This window comes from Colletotrichum acutatum, assembly GCF_030867785.1.
Source record: "Colletotrichum acutatum strain CBS 112980 chromosome Unknown BDZ83scaffold_41, whole genome shotgun sequence".
In the NCBI taxonomy this organism is placed as follows: Eukaryota; Fungi; Ascomycota; class Sordariomycetes; order Glomerellales; family Glomerellaceae; genus Colletotrichum; species Colletotrichum acutatum.
Genome location: NW_026849035.1, coordinates 320,080 through 334,961, shown reverse-complemented (window position 1 = coordinate 334,961; position 14,882 = coordinate 320,080). Strand labels below are relative to the sequence as shown.

The following is a 14,882-nucleotide window of genomic DNA, read 5'->3' as shown; positions in this document are numbered from 1 at the left end:
GAGCAGATCTCCCTCCAAGGCATCGTATCCCGACAAGAGCATCGCATTGGGGAACTGCGACATGTGATGCAGAGAATACCAGGGCGACATGCAAATAAGAGTAAGTCTTCTCATCACCGGTGCTGCCAAACATCGCCCTGTGGGCGCGAGACACGAAACCAAGCGCGAGGTTGAATTTCTGATTTGGGTCGGCGCGTCATCTCGTCGCTTTTTGGGTGTGGCTCATTGCCAGTCTCCTTCTTCTGCACGTCCTTGTTTGATGACCTCATCATCGGGTTTCTCTCGCTACCGTATTCAAGTAGAGCGCAATGCAGGACGATGGATATGTGGTACCCATCCTCCGTCACTGGCAAGCAGATGCAGCAAGGTGTTCAGTCAAGACTTTCCGACTGTGCAATGAACTGATTGTGGTCCTTCTCAGAGAACAGAAGACCGTGGGTGCGTACGAAGACAGTGGTGATATCCATAGCTCCGGTCACCTCCTTATCGTAGAGATGTACGGTCATGGCGTTTAGAGACTCCTGCTTCCCACAGTCGAGCTCGTCCGAGTCGGGAGTGGGGAGGTCAATCATCACCATGTCGAAATCCTCTGCATCGGCTCTCGAGGCCACATCTATCATGTAGGCGGACTCCGAGTGGTCAAGCTTTTCAATTCCGTCGTCTGCGCGACTCAGGTCAAGAGATATGGCCACCTCATTCGGCAACTCGATGTCAAGAGTCTCATCGAAGTCGTACGAAGTTGTGTTGACCACGGACGTTCCGGTGACCTCGTCCATATTCTGTTTGAAGAACGTCGCAAGGGAATCCCGAGCGTCTAGGAACGGGACTCGTACACAGAGAGACTTTGTGTAGAAGAAGAGCTGCTCGAGAGTGTTCGCTTTCGCACAGGTTGCTAATCCGTGATAAAGACGGCCGATCGAGGGAGACCTATGACTAGCCTTGGAGTACCATTGACGTGTAGTCGATGTCCAGGCTCTACGGTTCTCGAAGTGATCTTCTTCCATAGCGATCCTGGAGTCATCAGCAGGTGGCGGCGCCGCAGAAGCCATGTTACTCACCGGTATACACCCAGATCACCAAGATGTTCATTCCAAACATCTTCAAAGTCTGGCGCCATTTGACATAGCAGGACCATGATGAAACACGCGAAATCGATGAAAGTACACATATAGTCGCGTGATTCAGGCAAACAGCTGTTTAGTCTTTTCAACAAGGAACGTATCCCCTTCTCCCACAAACGCGCTGGCATTGCATACTTGCTCGCAAGCTCACGCAATTTTGGACTGGCAGAGTAATCCTGCGTGGTTGTCAAGAAGTCATAGTACTCACACAGAAGCGTATAATGACGTGCGACAATGTCCTCCCATTGCTCGTGACCGAGCATTGGGTCCGGTGTAGAATGTTTGGTGGTGATGTCCTTGTAGCATTCGTTCTCTTCTGCCACAAGTCTAGCATGAATGGCTTGGACTTCGTCGATAGATGCAGTCTTGGTCTCGCTATATGTGGCGGTTGTGATGTCGAGCATACTGCCCGGGGGAGGCACGTGGTCAATTGCAGGCGGCTTTAGATTTCGGCTGTGCTTCAGGTGGTCGAATTGATGCAGGTACCCGCCCGACCTATGGTACTCATGCAGGGCTTCCTCTACAGACCTCGTCACACATTGATTGTTCATTGTGCGGAAGCTGACACTATGGTCAGTGCGGTCAGTTGATCGGCCACCTTCGGCTAGTAAATAGGTCATTGTCTGCTTCAGACAGTGCTGGGCTGAGTTGTGCAAATGGCGGGTGGTGCAAAACGACGAGGATTTCGACAGATGGGACCTGAACTCTGTTGGCAGTGCGGTTCGTTGTGGTCTGGCACTTCGCCTCTCGGGAGACCAGAGCTTTTGCGTCGGAGGCAGTAGCGAGGTCTTTATACACTATGTACCCTAGTGGACACCTTGGGGGAGGGAAAGACCACAGGACGTCGCCGATCGGACTGAATCTGTGGTGCTCGGGCCGATCAACACCGGGTTACCATGACCCTAATGTATGGTGTTAAGTAGGCAGCCGCGCGAGTTAAAACGAATCACACACTTTACGGCGTCTCGAAGACGAATCTGATTAGTTTTCGTCGCCCAAGAGGGGGGAGCTATCGATCGCTAAGGCTCAGCTCCTAACCTAGCATGCGATTCAATGGAGTATGCTGGGTCGTCTTATGGCCGGCACCTTTGAGCGAAGAATGAACATAACCCCGTGAATCCTCGCACTGGACTTTTTCCTACGACATTGGCCAGGCGATCAGCGACCTGGAGACGTACCTGATTGCATGACTGCCTTCCGGGCGTGGTGGGGGGGCACTTGTGGTTCCATAGCCAAGAGTTGACTCGGTTCAAATCAGGCAGCTGCCTATAGCTGCGACGGACCCTGATCCTTGTACGGTACAACGAACCGAGTTCTAAAAAGGCGACATTGATGTCACAGCGTGCTGGTCGCTCGCACACTTAGGGAGAAGCCACCCATGGACAAAAGTACTCTTCTGTATCCGTATACCTCCAGCATCCGTCTGCCTCGCCAACAACCCAGCAGGGAGGCGTGCGGCTAGGCGTTCTCACTCTCAAGGCTTTGATCTTAGCCCTCGAAGATGTCATGCCGGTGCCATGCCCGAGTGTGTGAGTCAAGCCCGAAGCCTCGACCCTTTGTGATCAGAAAGCAGTGGCAAGGCGGGCGCGTGCTAAGTTAGCCCAACGCCCGCGGTTCCTGCCGCTTGACTCGATCACCGTACGCACGCTGTGTGTGAACAAATGGGAACACATCTGTACTGTATGTCGTGCGTTTGTTCGTCCGTTATTCTGGCAGGTAACGCGTTCATCCGTTACAAGCTCTTATGACGCAGCTGATCAGAGTATAGCCTAACATTTATTCCCCCCTCTCTTGGGAAAGGTGCTTATTGTGAGCCTCGTCATGGCCTGCCCATCAGAAACTAGAGTTGCTGATTTCGTGGTTGTGATCGCCCTACGTAACATTATGGAGCAAAGTCTACCTAGGCTGGCCAAGGCCGGTATCCCAGCTTCGAGGCAAAGCGGGAATGAAGCATCGCTTCCTGTTGGAGGGCCGTTCAAAGTCATTGTCTTGACCATGGCGTTGGCTCCAATAAAGATCGATTGGCACAAAATAGAAATGCTTGCGAACTCGGGATGGACTGATTGATGACTGAGCTCCCTGCCAGGATTGACGATGACCAATTTTGATCACTCCGGCTTTCGCTAGGCGGAATCAGCTTGCACCGCGGCGGCGGAGGGCTCTCTGTCAGGACTTGCCGTAATCAAGTCATCAAGATTCTGAAAAACTCAGGGCCCACAGCTTGGGTATGGCCTGTCAGCCGGGTGGGGTGGGATGGAGTGGGACTGAGTGGGTGGGTGTGGCTTTGGTATATCCGTAATGGGTGCTCAGGGGTTATGCTGCGTAACACCGCGGCCATGCACACCCCCTGATAACTGCGTACCGTTCTCTGCGCACTTGCACGCCCCAGTGTCTGATGGCCGCTGACACCGGGGCGTGCAAGGCGCGTTTCCATGTGCACCCATGCTATGTACTCTTGGTGTATGACCGAAACCCTTTCGCCCTATGGCCCAACACCATTTCCAGCATGGTGGACCCACCTCGACGATTTCATTACCCACAAGCTTGTCGGGCACTGACCAATGATCGTAGCTCCCTGTGCACATATACATACATAGTTTATTACGCCCCGGCTAAGCTGTTTAGGGCTCGCATGATTATCTACATATTCTCCACATTCGTTCATATCCTTGCCTCCCAGAAGCCCATACAAGTCTTGTTCGTCTCCGTATGTGTCTTTTTTAGTTTTGCATGTCGATGCTGCGGTTGCTCGTGGGGTTAGTAGCAGGCCATCTCGGAGTTGTTTCTCAAAGTGTTCGACGTCCTATCGTCGGCGGCCGAAGCTAGTCCTGCTGTCGATGGCACGAGGATGCGTGGGGGTGTCTCCGGTTAATTTGATGATGTTAGTTGCGTGTGGTTTCGCTGCTGGCTGATCTGTGCATCTAGCCTCTCCGTGCTCATGGCGAACTTGATCGTCTCTTTGACAACGTCTACGCTTGGCGACCAATCCTTAGGGTCGGACGCGCGCTTTCCTCCCAGGAAGTATGACAGATTTCCTCTCCGCGTTTCCGTCTGTTGGAGCATCCGAGTCCGCTGTGCCGTCCACTGTGTGCATCGAAAGAGAAAATGCTCTACCGTTTCTGCAGATTGCCCGCAAGCGCATAGCGCCGCGGCGGTTGCGCCGATCTGGTAGAGGTACCAGTTCAGCCTTGCCATTCCGGTGCGTAGTTGCGCTAGAATGCTGGCTTCTTTCCAGGCCAGTCCGTCATACAGCTTGCGTGTGTGGTTTCCCGGCAGGGCTATGTCGATCTTCTTCGAATATGCTCCTACGTTGTCGGGCAAGGCTCCGTGCTTCTGTCGCACGCTCTGTAAAGCGATCCTAAGTGCCGTCGAGTAGGCTCTGGCCGGCCGTTTTTGTGGTGTCTTGTTTACTTGGGTACTTTCCTTTGCTGCTGCTTTGGCCGCTTGCGCCAGGTCTGACTCTATCGATGATGGAAGCCAGAAGAGAGTGACTCTGTTGCCTCGTCTCTGCAGAGCTTGCACGCTGGCATATAGTTGTCGGATCTCTTGTTGGCCTGACTGCTGCCGCGGGTTGTGCATCACCAACACTGCCGCTTTGTTGCGGGTGAAGACGTGGATGGCCCGGTACTCGAGTCTCTCTGGGAGAGACTTGACCGCTTCTGCCAGTGCCGCTAGCTCTGCTACATACGGGTTCTGCTCCGTTCTCTGACCGAACGTACGCGAGGCCGTCACGACGCCACCGCCCCCTCTGAAAGATGCGGGCAGCGTCGTCGCCGTTCCAAAGCCCACAACCTCGTTCCTTGCTGAGCTCCCTGTCGCTATCCTCACTGCCCATCCAGACCGGATTGCCTCAGAGGCCTTGACCGTGTCGTCGTCGACTACTGTATCAATACGACGTTCCCAAGGAGCGATCGAATACCCTTCGATAGTCTCCAGCTTGTCAAGGGGTAGGTCGCGATAGGCCTCCGCCATCAACTGGAAGGGTGACGGAAACCGTCTAAAGGCCACCGCCCGCAGACGTCGAAGCGGATGGGTCTTGGGAAGGCTTCGCAGCCGTACCCAGAATGTCGTTGATTTTCTGTCGTACCTCTCTTGCGCCGATTGTATGCTTGCCTCCGCTTCAGCGACCGCCGTGGCCACCGTGTTGAAGGTTCCCACGATCGCTTGGGCGCCAATCCTCTGCACTCGGTTGATCACCCTCATCTGCGCTGCTCGACACCTGTACCTCCAGACGTTCGACGCGTAGTCCATCGTCGGTGCTACGGCCGCCACGAAAAGCTGTCTGGCCGTCGCCGGAGACAGGCCTTTGAGCCGTTTGAGCCCCAGCACGGCCTCCAGCCCTTTTGTCGTCGCGTCTGCGATGTGCTTTTCGAAACGGAGTTTCGTGTCCATCATCACTCCCAATACTTTGACGTGGTCCTTTGCTCGGACAGTGTCACCTTTGATGACGAAGCTGGTTGAGTCCGCCGGCAGCCTCCAGTTGCGCGTGAAGTGGATGATGGCCGTCTTGTCCGTCTCGAACGTCGCCCCGCTTCGTCGTTCCCACGCGAGTGCTCGATCGATAATATCTTGGATGCCCTGACGGTTTGCTTCGCGCGATCGGCCTGTGACCCACGCCGTGTAGTCATCGACGAAGGCCAGCGCGCCCCCGTTCTCGTCGATTTGGTGCTGTACGAGATCGGCGTTGAAGAAGAGGAAGAGCACGGGCGAAAGCGGCGAACCCTGAGGCAGTCCGGCTTGTGGTAGCGGACGAGCCTCGGACTCGTGACCGTTAACCAGGATGCTTGCCGTTCTATGGGAGCAGAAGGCGTCCACCCATCTCACCAGCTTGTCCGGGATCCCCCGCGCTCTGAGTCTTTGAAGTAGTCTCTCTTTGTACACACCATTGTATGCTCCCTTGACATCGAAGCTGACCAGACTGACCACCTTTCTCTTTCTCCACGCTCTGTAGATGTACTCCTGCAGCAGTACCAGCGCCTGCTCTGCCGACCTCTGCTTGCGAGCGCCAAAGTGGCTCGTGGGAAGGAGGCCGAACGTCTCGACAGCGTGCGAGATACGTTCTGCCAGGACCGACTCCAGCACTTTTCCGAGCGTCGAGAGAAGCGAGATCGGTCGCCAGGCCTTCGCTATACCGTAGTCGCTTTTGTTTGGCTTCTTCAGCGGGATGATCTTTGCGTGTCGCCACTGCCTCGGCAACACCCCTTCATCCAGTGAGGTCTGGAAGAGTGTAAGCACCCTCTCCTTCACCACTGGCCACGTGTGCTTCCACACTGCCACCGGCAGACCGTCCTCTCCGGGTGCTTTCCACGACTTTGCCGCAAAGAGCTGTCTCTCTACTTCTCCCAGTGTGAGGTTAGGGAAGGGTACCGGCGATCGTTGTGGCCGATCCCCCTCCTCCTCGATCATGCTGGGGAGAGGAGGGAAAAATGTGGAGAGCAGCTCTTCGGCCTGTTCTGCGGCGTCTCCCGTTTGGGAACCATCCGCCCTTTTAAGTTGAGGTATCTTGTCGAAAGATGCCCCTTTACTGGCGTCGAGATACTTCGCGGCCTTCCAGATATTGGCGTCGTCGGCCAGAAAGTCCTCCCAATGGCTCTTCTTCTGTTGTCGGATGGCATCGTGATATTGCTTGGCTGCCGAGCGTGCGCGTTGCTCCAGTTCAGGTTGACTGTTACCTGCCCTTCTCTCCGCTCTCGCCCGGTTTCTCCAGTGGGTATGGATCTGCCGGAGCTGGGTGAGGTCAGCCGTCCACCATCTCTTTGCATACGGTGATGGCTTGGCCGTAGGTGTCAGTGCCTCTACTGCCTCGCACACCACAGACATCAGTCGATCCGTCTGTTGCTGCACCGTACCTCCTGTTGGCATTCGCCCTAGGTTTGCTTCTACTCTCTCATTGATTTGCTTCCATGGGGCGTTCTTGAGGAGGAGCCGTGGCCGGCTTTCCATCTCAGGCGCGGCGATGTCGAAGGTCGTCTCGATCGCCCGGTGGTCCGACCCGTGGTCCGTCTCGTGCAGGCCGCATCGTACCACCGTTCTTGCTAGCTCTTCGGACGCGAGGGATAGGTCGATCGTCGTTGCCGCATCGTTCTTCTCCCACGTCTTCGTGCCACGCGGAAGGAGGCTGCGGAGCGAGTACTCGCTCATTAGATCGATGATCGGGTCCGCCTCGCCCTGCCGGCCCTCCGACACATCGTCACCTCCCCACAGGTAGTCGTGGCAGTTGAAGTCTCCTACCAGAACCACGTCCACCCTCTCCCCTGTTCCTCCTCGGACATTCGTGATAGCTTGTCTCAGCAGGTCGCACGCCTGCCGCAGCATCTCCGGCCTCTGCACCGGCACGTACACCGACGCCACTATCAGTCTTCGATCCGGAAGCCGGACGATGGCCGCAGTGATATCCGAGGACGCTATCGGCAGCTGCTCTGTCTCTACGTCTCTGTTCACCCAAAGCAAACTCCTGATTCCCCATCTTCCTTCGTCCCTCCACTCCGTTGGTACCATCCTCGTCCACCTGCTATTGCCCATCGGAACCGTAATGACCTTACCTTCTATCCTCCGCGCCCATGGCTCCTGCACCGCTATGGCCGTGAAGTCGCGCAACGCCTCATCATTCATCAGACTTTCGTGCACTGCAGCCTGTTTCCTCACGTTGAGCTGAAGGATCTGGACCTTCCTACTCATGGGAACGCGGATACAGCTTCGGACAGTTCTTGCTGAACGACTCGTGCGGTCCGCCACAGGGCACACATGTCACGATCGTCTCACGGCATTCAGAGTGGTGGTGGCCTACCTTGGCGCATCGTCCACACACCCGGGGGTTTACGCACTGGTACGCCTTGTGCTTCGTGATCTGCTGGCAGTTGTAGCACTGCTGGGGGCGCGGCCGCCGTTCAAACGCCATCGTCGTGCCGGACTCTCCTCCAACGTGGAAGAAGCCCTCGGAGATCAGTCTACGCGCATCACCGGCCTTGGTCACGAACACGACCATGGACCCATACGCCTTGGGTATCTCTTTCTTGCTAAGCCAAGAAATCTTGGCAACCGTGGTCTCGTTTTCTCGGCTAAGTGCCTCCGCCGCTTCAGCCCTGACATTGCCCTTCTCATCCAGTACCTCAATTCGCTTCACGTTGTCGATCTTCACGGGATAGAGTTCGTCTCGTAGCACGCGTGCTCCACGGCCGAAGCTCTTCTCCGCGATCTGCTTGACATACCTATGCTCCGCATCGTCGCGACAAATGATCCGGATCCTATCCGCGTTCCTTGGGTCTACCGTGACGGCCAGACACCGCCAGCTACCCTGTCCGTCCAACGCGCGCATCTCCTTTTCCACCGCAGCCCGGATCCGGCCTGGGTTGAGCTTGTCGCTGCCTTCTTCAACTCTTGATGTATCGATCGTACAGAAGGGGTCGCTGCGGCTCGGCAGCGTCGCGTTGCCCGCCGTGGCTACCCGCGAGTCGCGACCTTGCCCACCTAAGCCGCTTCGCGCGACGTCCGCGTAGGACACACTTGGGCTGTTCCGCGTCGCAGCAACTGTTGCGAGTGCTTCGAGGTTTTCGTTCGTCTTGGCGCTTTCGTCCTCCACGCGTTCTTTCATCGCTTGCAGCTCTCCTTTGACGGCCTGTAGCTCGCTCTTGACTGTTTGCAGCTCCGAAGTGACCACGCGAAGCTCTGCCTCAACGTTTTTATTCCGTGCTTCCGACTTCTTCCACGCATCGAACATGATCTTGACCGCTGTGTGTAGCTCTTTGACCTGCTTGCCCATCGTCAGGAGCAGCCCTTTGTCGTCATCCTCTATGGGTTTCGCGCGTTCCTTGGCCAGGGTTGTGGCTCGCTTGGTCGTCGTCCGCCGGCCACCACCAGCAACCTCCGTCGCTCCGTCGGTCGCATTGTCGATTATCTCTTGATGAGTCTGGTTCAGTTGGGCTTTCGCGGATGGCTTTCGCACCCTTCGTGATGGCAGGTCCTCGTCGCTCGCTGCCACCGCCTCCCTCGCAACGGTGATGGACGTCGAATCTGGCTCGAGATCCATCGCGTCGGGACGTGCGCAGAGACGCCACGCGGTAGATCGTGCTAGTGCCACGTAGCGCGTTTCGGAGCTTCTCGACAGCGCTCAACCCAACAACGTCGAATGATTCTTCACACAATCAAATATCGAAAATTCCCCAATCCTCTGATCAATACTACAGTAGAAGTCGAATTTGGTTTCCGTCTTTCTGGGATACAGATACGGATACAGATACAGATACGCTTACGGATCATTCCATATCCATTCCCAACAAAAGCAGTATCACGCTGAAGCCATCTTGAGCGCCGTGCACAGGCCTACCCGCTTCCCCTTTCTGCTAAATCTTCGTCGGGATGTGCGGGAATAAGATAAGAAAAGGAGGAACCGGATGTGGAGGGGACAGTCGGGTGCCAGAACCGGAGAGCTCACGCGGACTGCGGTGGAAGGTTCTGCTCAATCGGCGGACAACCCGTGGCTGTCCATTCTGGATGTCACCAGCCATTCCCGAATTTCCCGGAACTTGCGGCGTGCCAGCGGGGGCTTGACGGAAAAGGGACCGGTGTCTAGCCACCATTGTCCATGTCGGCCCCCTCATATTGGCTCAAGCCAACACATACATCTCGAAGCTGCGATGCCTCGGCCGAAAAGGGATCATCATTCGTTGCATGGCGGCGGGTACTTCATTATGCATTCGCATCTTCGATCTGTACGGATACAAGGTTAGTCAGCCTTTTTGAGAGCCTAGTGAACCTGCTACGGACATGTCTTTTGAGGCATAATTGTGTTGTCAAAGAAAGCAGCCCCCCACCCGAGGGTTCACTCTTGACTCCTCCAGTTCGGACCCTACATAAGTAGGTGGATGGATCAGAGCTTGAAGGCAAGGCTTGGGCAATTGAACAAGCTGATGGCAACGAGCTTCCTGTTGCGGGCATACTGGGGCCTTGGTGCCTCGTTGGTCTGACGAATCCCTGGCTGCAGTCGGATTCAAACGCCCGTACGAAGCTCTCTGGACAGCCGCAAAGAAAGGTCCTTCATGGCGTCGCAGGAATGTGATGCGGAGTGCAGCCTGGTGGAGGTAGAGATATGAGACCCGCCCGGTGGCCGGATTCGCATGTTGGTACGAATACAGCGTCGCAATCACAGGCTCACAGTGGTTTTCATTCCGTATCTGTGCCAAGTTCATTCCCAGCTTGACTGCGCGTGCAATTTTGCAAAATGCACATGCCCCATTGCCACCAGTCACCGAGCTGTATATCGAAAGACATGTCTGTCAGGAACGCGTGAGTCGTGGCACAAACTCTACTCCGTACGCAGTATACTTGTACTCAGTACCCGTCCAGGTGAGAAGTGTCACAGCTCACCGGCGAGCAGGGCCCACACGCCGGGCCCACTGGTTCGAGGTGGCAGGGCTGTTACCGTCGATGGATGCCATGTGGCCATGGCTGATCGGCATGGACGACGAGAGTCACGGACGTAGTCAAGACTCAAGGGTCCAAGACTCCAGCCCAGGGCGCCGGGGGCGGGGTTGGGAACTTGGGACATGAGGAGCCCGGCGCGCTGGATCTGTTACGTTACCAAAAGCTGTCAAAGCTAATATCTGCAAACTGATCGTATACGGAGTATCCGTACACATATCTCCAGACTCAGAGTTCATTCAGTCATCAATGAGAGTCTCGCCTGTCCGTCCTTCTCGCCAGGTGATCAGCTACCTCTCACACCAGCCATGTTAACTTCAGTGGGCCATCTGTATCCGTACAACAACATTGTAATATGAACCATGCTTACACAGCTGGTATCGCCGACATGCACTCCTTCCTCCTCTATTGTGAAGTCGCTGGTTCCTAGGGCTGCTGCGCCATACCTACAGGCCATCCATGATCCTGGGGGTTTCCAACTTTCGGCAATCCTTCGAAACTATTTCTGCTTGGACTCGTCCCTGGCGCTATCCAACCCAGAAGCCATAGGCCGTACGTTGGGGTGGATGTTCTGACGAAATACGCCCGTCTCTTTCGCGCGACGGCGTTCGGAGGGTGTTTGGGGCTTGCCTCATTAGTGCTGACCATGACGTGCCATGTCATGATGGCTGGGACGAAAGCACGGCACAAAGAAACCTTTGTCGACGTGCGAGCGGAGGAGTAGACTCTCAAGAACATAAGTCTAGGAGCCACTTGGTCAACCATATTGCGTTACTATGGGGTTTCCAGCTTTGCAACCTTTACTACAGAGACTCCAAATCTGAACGATGCTACTTTGGGAGCGTCGTTCCGCCAACCTTTGCCTATAATTTTCAGCCCAAGCCAGGCGTTACACAATGCAGGAGAGATGCGACCCTTGAGGTCCGTGGGCTATATCGACAGGACGTCTGCGCCTTGAGCACAGTCCATAGACAATGGGGTGCCTCTGGATGGATGGACGCATCTACGCATGTCCAACTGGTATGGCAAGCTGGGAGAGGTGATGGTAGCTGAGGTTATCTGATGTTGCGTTGTACGGATAGAACATGAAGACTGACACCCCAACCAACGAACGCGACCAACGCAACCAACGCAACCAACGCAACCAACGCAACCAACACAACCAAGGCGAACCGCGAACACTGGGCCAAGTACCAGAATTGGATCGGCAGCTTTAAGGTGCGGACAAAGAAGTGATGGAGTGGAAAATTTAACATGGGGAATGTCATCACCTAGCTGTCTATACCTACGACCTACTCCGTACACTTACAGTCAGTCTACCGGTCTTGGGATCCTGAGGGACTGAGCACCGACTTAGTAAGTCAATTCAGCCTTGGGAAGTTGACCCGTCACGGTTTTCCACGGTTCGCATCAGGAAGCGGAGCAGCGACTCTGTATCCGTACTGCGTACTCCATACATGCAGGATGAAATCCAGGCATGACGGCCAAATTTGCCTGCATTAGTGCGACTGCAACTGCAAGGGGCATGACCTTTGTGATTGCTGATAAGGGGCCAAGGGCGTTGGGCTTGCAACGGTGACTGTTAGTGAAGACCTTCAGGCTTCTCTGCAGCGTTGGTACTTTTGACTTTTTTTGGTTGTTTTTATTTGTTTTATTTCCGCGCGAGATGGGGAAAAGGGGTTCAAGAATGAGGCATAGCGCATGTGGGTAATACAACCTAGAAATATCACGCCAAGCTTACGTGGGACCGTAAGTACTGGCTAGCTACTGTGTAGGTAGGGCATCTAGATTATGATGCTCGTTGCAATTCTCACCAGCCTTTGTGTGTTCGTTGTTTGCCTGCACGGACGTCGTGATTGTTCTTCGGCTGGTTATTTGGATGGGCAACAATATTTGTTGGGTCTCGGTGTCTTGTGCCCTGAGTAAACGTAGTGCTCCGTACATTATCCGGTACGACCACCACGACGAATGCCTACACTGTGAAGCGAAGTGGACAACATGGCTCGCCGCGGGTCGACGACAAGGGTGTGACCGGTGTCGCCATGTTGCATCCTCGGCGACGGCGACACAGTCCCTGGAGGAATCAGGATACGACCCAAAGACCTGGGTTTGATAGAATATAAGCGAACTCCTGGAGCGCTGCCCTCGAGAAACTATTCCTATTGAAACATTGCAGTCTCAACTTGGGGTTGGGTAGGCATGAAGGTGGATGGCTCACCGATGGGAACCTCGGATGGACGGATGCATCGCAGTTGGGGGCCAATCTCGGAGCAAAAAGAGGAGTCGACGAGCAATCGTCTCTATCCATGTGTACTTCGTACTCCGTACGGAGTACATCATCCTTTGTACGGAGTATTCGTCCATGCGTTGGATACCTGGATAACTTCTTTCCTGTGGGCGAGACTCCAGTGAGTCCAGTCAGCAGAGTTCACGGTGATATTGACATGTAATCTCCAGTGCTCGATAGTTGTCACCTGCATGGCAAAGTTAAAAATGGGACGCGACGATCCATGCTATGCCATGCCACAAGTCCATGCTGTGCGAAGAGCCCATGTCATGATGATCTAGACTCTGGAGTGAGAATCTAGCGTTGTTCATGCCTACGGATACTGATAGACACGACAAGCTGCGCCTCTATCAGAACTTTTCAGAGTTTCTCCTTCCCAATCTAACATGTCATATCGTTCAGTCAATCAAATCAATCGGCGAGGCACAATCAATCGGGCTGGCAGACCAGGGTCTGGATCCTTCTGGTCGCCGAGCGTGGTGCACTCTTTGCATGCTGCGCGGTCTTACTGCAGCGCCGGGCTCTTGGCCGCAACCACCCTTGTTCCTGAGCTTTACCAGGGCCCCTTGCAGGGCAAAATCACCAATGGTTCCAACCCATGTCGAAGAAGACCGACTGTCAGTGTCACCTCGGGTCCAGGATGGGTTGACAGTAGGTTTGGACATTCTGCTGAACCCCATGGCACTATTGAGAGCACTCGTTTCTTGTTATGAGGTGATGCAAGGATGTAGGTACAAATATGCCCTATGATCCCTACTCCGTAGACCGACTGAATGAGCTCTTCCCTATTTTTACTACCTTACGGAGCACGGTGTACAGAGTGTAAGGAATGAAGCTTGCAAAGACTCCTGGGGTTGGCTGCTGGCGTTGGCGCTTTGTCCTAGCTGGGATATCCCCCACGAATCTACGGATACCTTGCAGCTACTACCAATCCCTATTCCCTGGTTGAACGCGACATTGGGACAAAGAAGCCTTGGTAAGATGGGGGCACGAAAGCTGCTGAGTTGGACTGGGTACGACGGTACGAATAAGCGCAGACGTAGACGAGCTAAGCCAACGTTGAGCAGCAGATCCCTCCCAAGTCACGAATAAACATGGCATTCTGTGAACATGTACTGTGCATGGCGGCACCCGGACACGCAAGGTGATTAATTAGGCCAAACCGGCTGCGGCCCTCGAGTTTGCAGCACTGCAGACGACGACGGACGGGACGGAGAACGAGGGCAAGGACGGCGTAGTAACTCGGTTCAGTAAGGGCTGTATCCGTATGGCCGGCTCCTAGCCAAGGCAAGCAAGGCCATGTATGGACGGGCAGGGCAAGGTACATGTCAACGGGCGTTTCTCAGGTTGGTCCAGCCGCAGAGGAGACAAGCCGCGAAGGACGGACGCGGAGTCTTGAGTCTAGAGCAGGCGTGATTTGAATATCTGGGGGAAATGCCCCCTCCATTCTCATTCTGCGAGTTCGTCTCAATGATAGTGCCAGTGCCAGCTTACCTTGGTCCGCGTGTGACCCGGTGTCTGGCTTTGCTTTCTGCTGCTTTGTTTCTGGTTCGTTATTGTGTTTCCCTCTTTGCAGGTTCTCCATCTCCCCTCGCGACTGGATCAGCCACGCGCGGACTTGACGAGGCTGTCCGAGAACCGAGTGATTCCCATACTTCACCGACCGGCCGAACGATAACTAGCTGCGTACAAACGGGCGCTCTCCACGCAATCGCTACGACACTACGGATGTTCAGGGATCCTTCGAGTAGAATCCGAAACTTGAGCGGTGGCGCGAATCCCATCTGGGAACGACGATAATCTGTTGGCTCTCGATCTTTTCTGTCGGCTATTACTTATAAATCGAGTACGCACCACATCGTCTTGGCGTCGTTCTGTCGTCGAAAAAGAACTGAATGGGTGCTGCTGCAAAGAGGTCTCATTTGTGATCTTGGCTTGTCATCCTTGTTTTCACCTACGGAGTACACTGCTTTCATCCCACAATTCTCATCTCACCAAAAGGCATTGAGTACCTACCTGGCTGAGGGTGTTTAAGGATCAACAAAAAAATTTTATAA

The 14,882-nt window shown here is 54.7% G+C and overlaps 2 protein-coding genes across 2 annotated transcripts; both read right to left on the bottom strand.

Moving 5' to 3' along the window:
- Window positions 1–833: 833 nt before the first annotated feature.
- On the bottom strand, window positions 834–1,477 carry BDZ83DRAFT_536161 (uncharacterized protein; the record flags this gene model as incomplete). Its single annotated transcript, XM_060503360.1, has 2 exons — window positions 834–1,011; window positions 1,059–1,477. Coding segments are annotated over 2 exons (597 nt in total), but the record flags the coding sequence as incomplete, so codon positions are not given.
- A 12,033-nt stretch (window positions 1,478–13,510) lies between these two features.
- On the bottom strand, window positions 13,511–14,285 carry BDZ83DRAFT_619821 (uncharacterized protein). Its single transcript, XM_060508154.1, has 2 exons — window positions 13,893–14,285; window positions 13,511–13,846 (listed from the first exon to the last, which is right to left on the bottom strand). The coding sequence occupies exons 1-2, from the start codon at window positions 14,150–14,152 to the stop codon at window positions 13,750–13,752; spliced, it is 357 nt and encodes a 118-aa protein (XP_060365573.1). The 5' UTR covers window positions 14,153–14,285; the 3' UTR covers window positions 13,511–13,749.
- Between the last annotated feature and the right edge of the window lie 597 nt (window positions 14,286–14,882).

Coding starts and splice junctions, on each gene's coding strand:
- BDZ83DRAFT_619821 (XM_060508154.1), bottom strand. CDS start 14,152: ATGTACCTTGCCCTGCCCGTCCATACATGGCCTTGCTTGCCTTGGCTA. Junction 13,847..13,892: donor CGTGACTTGGGAGGGATCTG/CTGCTCAACGTT, acceptor GCTTATTCGTAC/CGTCGTACCCAGTCCAACTC.